Source organism: Atta cephalotes (genome assembly GCF_000143395.1).
Source record: "Atta cephalotes unplaced genomic scaffold scaffold00008, whole genome shotgun sequence".
NCBI lineage: Eukaryota > Metazoa > Arthropoda > Insecta > Hymenoptera > Formicidae > Atta > Atta cephalotes.
In genome coordinates, this window is record NW_012130072.1 from 2,623,480 (window position 1) to 2,633,143 (window position 9,664).

At 35.7% G+C, this 9,664-nt stretch overlaps 1 protein-coding gene across 1 annotated transcript; it reads right to left on the reverse strand.

Moving 5' to 3' along the window:
- Positions 1-577: 577 nt before the first annotated feature.
- LOC105627340 lies at positions 578-9,388 on the reverse strand. Its single transcript, XM_012208626.1, has 12 exons — positions 9,376-9,388; positions 9,015-9,112; positions 8,400-8,546; positions 8,203-8,322; positions 7,863-8,013; positions 7,503-7,632; positions 7,068-7,221; positions 6,458-6,646; positions 6,279-6,398; positions 2,054-6,105; positions 926-930; positions 578-744 (listed from the first exon to the last, which is right to left on the reverse strand). Exons 1-12 carry the CDS (start codon positions 9,386-9,388, stop codon positions 578-580), a joined length of 5,346 nt encoding a protein of 1,781 aa, XP_012064016.1.
- Positions 9,389-9,664: the final 276 nt, after the last annotated feature.

Sequence of the window (9,664 nt, forward strand, 5' to 3'; positions counted from 1 at the left end):
ATTAATTCCGCATATTATTTCAACATGCAACAACTCCAAAGATCTGTGGAATATGGATTTGCGAAAATACATTACTTTACAGATTCAAGAATATAAAATGAAAGATAAAGATCTATAAAGTGTTACATATGCAGGATATTATGGTACTATAGTACTATTCATAATAATAATCCGAATTCACAAAGATGGTACTGAAATATCTGTATACATAAAAATACTATCAAATATCATGAAACAAGAATTATTGAAAAGAGGACACAATTATTATATTAACACAATTATCATAGTAACAATGATTAAAATAGGTGATATAAAATCCTAATTCATACTCGTCAAAATTTGTAATGGCAAATGTCTTTAAGTTTGTCTAGAAACTAAGAACTTCTAAGCGCAAAAGCGCGGAAGGAAAAGAAAACCAAGAATCTATAATATCAAAGATATATGAACCTAAGAATCCATAAAAGGATGTAAGTAAATAATTGTAAGTATTCACGGAATCAACAGTCCTTGGAGCCAAGCGTGCATCTGTTTTGCATCAACGACCTCCGAAAGAATGATAGATAGTTTCAAATAGCATTCAAATTCGCCAGTTGGCATAGCGCCGATACTTTGGCTCGAGCTGCGTCATCACTTCTTTCAATTCGTCGATTTCATCATCGCCGACATTAAATTCACTCGCGTTTGCCTTGTTCCCTTTACTATCCTTTGCTTTCTTCTCTTCTTTTTTTGCTGCATTATTTCGGGCTGCAAAAAATAAAGCATTTTCTTTGTTCCATAATTCCTAATATTCGTGCGAATATATAAATTGTGCATTTTGCATTTTGAAAGAAAAGCTGTGCATAAACTTTCAAACAATTAAATAAAATCTTAGACAATAAAGAAGAAGTTAAAATTTATAATTTAATTATTTGTTGTAAAACTGTACCATAGCTATTATAAAATTGTAACTATATCCAATTTACTATAAAATTGTATACAATATTGAAGTTTTCATGATAAAGATGCAATAGCAAAGGAAGCATTAAAAGGAAAATGTACACAATAAGAGGAAAATATACATGTATATAGACAAGATAGAAACACAAAATTATAAATTATATAAAACAAGTGTAAAAATTGAACTTCTCTTTTAAACAATTTGTTAATAAAGCAAAGATATTAATGTGTTTACTAAAAATAGAGGTCAAAATAATTTAGCAAGGGAGCAAAAAGATAGAAGCCAATAAAGTGCAAGGTAAAAGTTAAGTTGAAAGTAGAAACTTGACAACGCGTGAGTCTTTGAAGATTTTCGAACGCTCATAATAATTCTGCAAAAGAAACAAGATAATTCTATTCCTTTGTCCTGTTTAATAATTATTTTCTAACATTTCGTTACATTTAATTCACAATGGGCAGAGCATTCGAAACTTTTTGAAGTTCTCTTCTTTAAACATTCCCAGCAATAGCAACAACGAAAGCTGATGCCGTGAGTTGCAAAAGCGAATAAGCAGAAAGCCAAGAAAAGTCGAAGTAGTGAAAGAAATATCTTTTCCATCAGTCATGTAAACACTTAGAATGTATGGCTCTTTCACACAAATGCATAGCGTAAGTCGTCCATTCACAAGTATGCAATCTTTGCAGATATTGTTATTCTTGTTTCTTAACAATTTTGAGCTGAAAGACTAGTATGACGAAATCACATAAGTATCAAGAAAACTCAATTTTAAGTGAAATTTATATCTGATTGAACTGCCATGGAAATTGTGGTGAACCGAAGAGAACTTATTTATATTGTTCTCTTAATTAAATAATTCTCTAAATCCCAAATGAATTGTCTGGCTTTTTCAACATGTGACAACATATTGGTGAGAGTAATGTCTGTAAGCATATTTTTCCCCGGTGCGGAATATTTGCCACACATTTCTTCTCATCTGTCGTGATTATGTTGCTGAGATTATAAGCCACGCGACACGTCGAGTGTATATCACGCGTAATGCATTCTAGGATTCTTGTAGGAAGTTCCGAAGAAGCTGAGAAGAAGGCACCGCCCGGTACCCGCGATCAATATACTCACCTAGTGCCATGCACGGCTGCGGGAAGGTGCGCGATGTCTTCGTCGGAGACTGGCCGTGCCGTACTGACGAACGTACATTTGATGCTGTTGAGGTACGAATGCGCGACGCCGTCGTTTATGCTATCTACCAGTCCTGCCTCACTCGCTAAGAAATCCGACGCGAATTCTCCGTATTCGTCATTGTCATCATCCACACCGGTGTCGTCGCGCGAGGGTCTCTTCGGGACCATGCCAACCTCCAGCGTCCGCTCGGCTGCGGATTCTGCCTTGATGCATATCGATGAGCACTCCGACTCGATCCCGGAGTCCACGCTCTCCTGAAGGCTGCTACGAGGCGGCGGCAATGGATGCGTGTCCGTTCCGACGACAGCGTCGTCGATCGTCAAAACGGTTTCTTCGATACCAGAATCTTGGCTGTTCCTGTGCAAACTCTCGGGATTCTCGATCAGCAGCGTGCTCGTCGATGTAGTCCTCGAAGCAGACAGCTCGAAATACGACTCCGTTACCTTGGGACCTTCATTTGGCGAATTTCTGGACGGAACGCTCGGCGACAGCTCGTCCTCAATGGATGTGCCGTCCGTGGAGATGTCCGTCATGCAGAATATGAGCTCCTCTGCGTCGGACTTGTCTAGATTTGCAGATGTCTCATACGACGGCGTGACGAGAATGGTCGGATCGATTCGCCTACTATCGTTGACGTCTTCCGGCTGTTTCTCGGTCTCTTTAATTCGATGTTGTGTATCGATATTATTTGGCATGAAAAACTGTCCTTCAAGATGCTCCCCGAGCGCCTCCTGGCTCCCAGAATTCGTCGTCACCGATTCACATGGTTTTACCTTAATATTTACACTTGTACTTTTATGGTCGGCGGAAATGCGGCAAGCATCATTATCAAGGACTTCCACCAGGTCCTCCTTCTCCTCTTTCCTCTTTATAGATTCGCATCGATGATTTTGGTCAACAACGCAGCACATGCTATTGGTAACTTCCTCGTTTAAGTGATCCGAGTCAACGTCCTTCAACGATCTCGATGGCACCTCGACGTTATCTGTTAATGTCGACGATGCCCAGATATCGTTCAACAACATCCCGCAGTTGCCTGGTGAATATTTAATCATGCCGACGTCCGTATTCATCGACAATTTCGTAGTACTTACGCTATCTACGGTTTTCCTATCATGCCCTATGTTACAAATCGGAAAACTATTATCACTAGTCTGATTAATACTGTCCGTGGTTGTATCACATATCCTCGCCGTTAAGGCATCCGCTTCTCCAACTGTATCATTATGTTCTAAACACTCTGTGTCATTATTCCCTAAAACTTTCGCTCTGTTGTATTCTAAATCTTCCAGATTGTCGCGTTTTAAGCGTTCAATATTATTACGCTCTGTATGTCCTAAATTCTGCGCGTCATCACGCTCTCCCCGATTCTCATCATTACTAATAAAATCATCATTACACCCTGTACTGTCGGTCTTACTTAATTCTAAAGCAGAATATCCGGCTACATCCGTTAACTTTATATCTATACATACAATGGATTTGCTCGCCGGCAACGATGAAGCCGCCACATTCGGCTCGACATAGCCGCTATCTAATACTAAATTAGCAACAAAATCGTCCTTTGATTGCACACTTTCAGGTAACAGTCGATCACTAAGGTCAGACTTTGTCCATTGTAACTTATCTGTGCAACGCACACTGTCCTCCTTAACACTCTTTTCATTAATATGTACAATTTGTGTATCCATGGAATCTTTCTCATTTCTCGCAATCCTATTTTCCTGATCTTCCAAGTTCTCGCTGCTTCTCGCGGACATCTTTTCCAGATTGATTAAATAGTGCTCATTATTATTTGCAACCTCATTTCTTCCTTGATCTTGTACATTTTCATTGTCTTTAATAATCTGAATCTTCTCCTGATTCTCAAAGTTTTTATTAGTGTTTCTAACAAGTTCTTCCTTCTCTTGATCTTCTAAATCTCTTTCGGTTTTTACAACCTGATTTTTTATCTGAACAAATAAATTATTCTCATCATTCAAAACCTGATTCTCTTCCTGACTGATTAAATTCTTTTCATCGTCTTTGATATCATCAAACGACTTCTTTTCATCGTTTTTCTCCACTTTATTATTTTCTTGGACGAATAAATCGTCCTCGTCATTCCTGACAATGATCTGATTATTTTCTTTAATGATTAAACTACTCTCATCATTTTCGGTAATCCGATTTCGCTCTTGACTACATGAATTACTTTTGCCGATCTCTTGCCCGATCAGATTATTGCCATCGTCTCTCGCAACTTGGTTTTTCTTCTGATTAAATAAATCTTCTTTATTTATCCTCGCAATCTTGACTTCTGTCGATTTTTCTAAATCTTTCTCTCTAACATTTGTATTCTGATCCTTCGCTTGACCAAAAAACTTACTGTGTTCAATGAGACTTGGTTGAGGTTCGAGCTTGAAAGATGCGAATATGTTGGTCAGACTCTGTAATTGCGATACGTTTACTCTCACTGATCTGTTTCTCAACAAAGATCCAGGTTCTGAAGACCATGAACTTTCAGTGTTAATCTTAGTTCGGCCTTCTTTCAGGTACTGCTGCAGTTTATCGCCCAATGCCATCATGCCACTTACGTTCTCATGCAAAGAACTTTTCGTGTCCGCGGCAGCGCTTGAAGAGTCTGAGAAGAATTGGCCAGGATGCTGGAACAAAGACAGAAGTTTCTCTAGACTGGACTTATGCCTCTGCACTGACGTGTTCGCCTGTTCTCGTGAATGTGACTCTGCTATGCGAGTCGAGGTAGTATTTATGGAAGACTCCAAAGCGGAAGAGGACAATCCTTCAGAAGTCGACCGATTTACGCGCAATTCTGATGTGTCATCTGAGGATGATTTTATCAAGGCTTTATCCTCGACTACGCTAATCCCCATCGAGGCCGTATCCTCGTTCAAATATGCAGGTACTTGTAGTTCTTTTGTACTCATATACACAATGCGTTGATCTTCGATCGCCTTAGTATCCCTATCGGGCGTCGCAATACTATCGAGATCTCTCGTAACGTTGTTCTGATTCGCTGCCACATCGCAATGTATGTTGCGAATCGTCATGATATCCTCGTTTTTTTCAGATTGCAACATCGCAGTTGTGTCATTCTGAACTAATCGCTCTTCTTCAGCTTTCGTTACTGCATCGCGTTCACTCCTACACATTCCAGTAATCCTCTCATCCGTCCAAAATCGCTGTTCAGCTTGGTGTACATTCGATCGTTCCTCCTTTCCCTTCGTTTCTTTGTCATAACTATCTTCACTTTTGGCAATATCTTTGTTTGGGGATATTTTTGTTGATGTCGCAACTACATTAAGCGTATCTACGGACGCGGTTGTGCTATCGCTAGCGGTCTGCGTCACATGCGTGTCCATCTTGGTTGCGCTGCCATGATCGTCAGAGTCGGCCGTGTTGAGTGTGACATTAAAACCGATTGTGACTGAGCTGCCGCTGGAGGATGCGACGACCGATTTGGGCGATGAGCGGTCGGCGCCGGCCGACTCGACGACCGACACGCGGAACCGCGACGGACCACCGCTTGTATTGGGGAAGAAAGACGGGGAAGAACCGAGAGAAGGGGAGGAACCGAGGAACGGTGGTGTGACTGGCGAAGAGGACACCGAGGAGTCGGCAGAACGCAACGATGCTTCCGATACTCGACACACGACGAAGCGATTCCGGGATGGGCTGGGGATTGGACTGGCCACGGGAGAGGGAATAGGACTGGGAGCCGGGGAGCGCAAACGGCCTCCGCTAGTGCGCTTTGGTTCCAGCATGCGCTTTGCCGGCTCATCGGCGGCTAACATCACCGATCGCGACGGACTTGGCAGTGTCTGACAGGTAAGCGAGATCTTACGGGAACTCGCGTTCAGCAATCGGTTTGAATGCCGTGGACTCTCAACATCCTCGGTGGATTCCTCTAGTAGACGGCGTTCCTCATTCTGGCTACAACAATTGCGAATCTCCGCAGCCATTACCCTATACTCGTGCAAGGGACCATCCTTTGCATTTGAAAAATAAAGATAATTATTAAACATAAGAATTGTGTGTACACACAATCATAAAACGTTTTTAAACAAATTGCACGAATAATATTTTGTTATTCATAAATTCTTAATAAAAACATTATACATAAATGCAAAACTTTCTATATAAAATAAATATTAACACTCACTATTCTTATCCGAGGTTTGTCATCCAAATCAATCTGCGTAATGGTCTTGTTCTTTTTCATAACATTCACGAGAGCATGCATTCCGCGCATCTGTATAGTGTTATCTCGTAAATCTATCCTCTGCAGAAGAAAGATGTGATATAACAGCGAAGCATTAAAAGCATAAGCGAAAATTTTACCTGCAAAACTTGATTCGTCTCCATTATTTCAGCGAGTGTAATTATTCCATCGCATGTGAGTTCCGTAGATTGCATGCCTAATTGTAGGAGAACACGATTTTGCTTCAATGATTCATTAACGATGCTCAATGTCTCATCCGTTAACATATTTTGGCCAATATTCAGAGTCTCTAAGGTTTTCGATAATGCCTAAACATAATTATTGTATAATAGAGCGAGTTACAAACAACATACATTTTATTGTTTTATTATTTTTTTATATTTAACTTTTACTAATTTAAAAGTTTCAAATTTTCTTTCGTTCGCGATTTTTATGAATTAAATATAAATTATTACTCTAATAATTGAAAATAATTTTCTTATTCCCAATTATGTTATATAAGATATTTATAAATAATATAAAGATATATATAAGAAAACACGCTAAAAATAATTGATGTAATAAAATAACATTTCTAATAATTAATGTAGTAATCTCGTTAAATAAAATTCATTTGCGAAAAAATTATAAATTACAATCATTTATATAAATCACAAAAATTATTATTATCGTAAAATATGTACCAATAATTAAAAGCAATATATTAAAAGCTACATTCGTAATACATACTATAATTCTCGAGAAGTAAGGTGATGATTTCTTGGTCAGACGATTATTCCATAATATCAGGATGCTAAGTCCTTTACCAGTTTTATCCTCATTCACTTGATTGATCAGACCCTCTAGTATATCTCGTACTCCATCATCCTGGACGTTATTATTACTAAGAAAAAACAATTTCAAAAACAAAAAAAATGTGTACTAACATCGTTACTGCTTAAGCATAATACATGTCTCTTATAAAAATAAAGCAAATTTACACATACAAATATTGCTCTTATGTTCTTTAATTATACATACAATTTCTATTAATATTCGTAAATTTAAAAATATTTACAGAAATCTAAAGGTCAAATTAAAAAAAATACTAATATACTTTACATACACATTATATTTTCGAAAAAAAGTTTTCGGAAAAAAAAGTCGTTCTTAATTATCACATACCTAATATCAAGCAATTGCAACTGATTGTTCATTCTTAAGAGAGATCCAAGCTGTATAGCATCGTATAAGTCAAGTCCGTTATCGGCTAAATATAGTTCTCGTATACCACTATTTATTTTTAGGGCTGTAACTGTTAAAAAAACAAAGAGTCATAATGCATGTGAAATAATTATAAAGAAATCTTTTAAATTTCATTTTAATAATTATAATAACATGTTTTAATATAACACTTATTTTTTCTCGTAAAAATTGTAATGATGTTACTCTATTAACAAATTGCAAACAACATAATTATATTGTAAATGCAATATAATACACAATATTCTAATGCATAAGAAAAAATTGTTACACGATCAATACCAAGCATGATAATTGCTCTCCCCGACAATCCACAGTTTTCCAATTTAAGGACTTGCAAATGGCAAACTACTCGTAGCGCACGTGTCAGAATGTTCATGTTTTGTTCATCAAACTTTATGTCTCCCGCTTCAAAATCCTCTAAACTCTCAGTCTAAACAAATAAGAACTATATTAATTGCACTTCTAGCACTTTCATTTTAAATACATAATATCATAATGATACTATCATATATAACTATACAAAATTAATTAAAATAAAAATAAAAGTAATTTTAAAAAACAGTTTTTACGATTAATATAAGTTATCTTTTAAAAATTATTTGATTGATTGTATAAATACCTTCTTAATCATATGCGAACACGCTTGCCAGCCGCGCACTCCGATTTCTGGATTAGATGAAATATTTAAGTGTCTTACGGATTCATAATATTCCATCATATCAAATAATATCACGGAACTCTGTAATAGCAATAGCTCATTAATATAGACAGTATATGTACATTAAAAATAATAATATATCTTTTTTAGAGAAATACCTCATCAGTAAGAGATGTTCCTTCCAAAATAACTTTATTAAACTGTACTCTCTTCAATATCTCCTCTAACGGTTCGATATGATTCTGATTCAAGATTTCTCCTCTCAAATTCAGCTCCTCGCAACGGTCTTGAGATATATCTAAATTCTATGTAACAAGAATGAAAATACGTGAAAGTAAACGCCAAAACTTTTTTCCTTGCTGTTTCTCTGAATGTCAAAACTTATAAAACTTTTCTTCAAAGAAATATATCTGTGCATTATTACGATTCTATTTATTCGGTAAGAATCTTATTATAATAGTAAAATTATTATAATAGTATATTATAATAGTATATTATTATAATAGTAAAATACTAGCACAAATAAGAAACATATACAAAATGTGCAATGATAACGAAATGCCTCGATAAAGAATAAAAAAAAACTTTCAGTCAATTCAGCGTTTTTTGTCAAATAAACAACTTTCAAATGCATAGAACTTGAGATTATTATTTTATTGCAACATATTACTCACACTTGAATTTAATAATGTTTTTAATATACACCACAAAAGATGACTGTATAGAATTAAATGTAATTACTTAGAATATTATGAAGTAAATGATCTATTTACCTCGAGTTGAATTAAAACATTTTGCAAGGGTTTGGTAGCGTGACGAGCGCAAGACTCCTTGTATGCAAAGATTAAGTCCTCGCGATTCACATTTTCAGCTGGGAACAATTATTAAGTTTTATTTCTCATAACATACAACAATATAAATTATAACACAAATTTTAAAAATCTCATCTCAAAAATTACATCTTTAAAAAGCATCTCTAAAATGAATTTCTTTGTCTATATTAACAATTTCTTTGTGTATTACATTTTAAAAATAATAGGAGGGGGGGGAAATTTCTTAAAAAAATTCTTACAATAAAACTTTAAAAGACTTTTTGGGACAAAGTGGAATTTCTATAAATATTGATTGTTATGCATTCTTCTGACATGATAAATGTTAGAAATCTATGTGCATTCAATTAATATATATAATTAATATATGTATATCACGATACATATATATAAAATGTATAAAATAAATAGAATAAGTGCGAAGTTAAAAAAAAAAACAGTCTGTAATATCATGGTGTGTAATTATCTATTTATTTATTTTACAAGAACTATTATCGTACACAATAATTACAATGAGAAAAAAATATATACATATATTATTACAGTCTTATATATTGTATCAAATAAATTTTAACATCGCTCTCTCTCTCTCT

Excerpts from the sequence above, each read along its gene's own strand:
- LOC105627340 (XM_012208626.1), bottom strand. Across the intron at positions 8,547-9,014 it reads ATGTTTTAATTCAACTCGAG|AATTTAGATATATCTCAAGA; the intron begins GTAAATAGATCA and ends CTTGTTACATAG. Across the intron at positions 6,647-7,067 it reads CTTACTTCTCGAGAATTATA|GCATTATCGAAAACCTTAGA; the intron begins GTATGTATTACG and ends AATTATGTTTAG.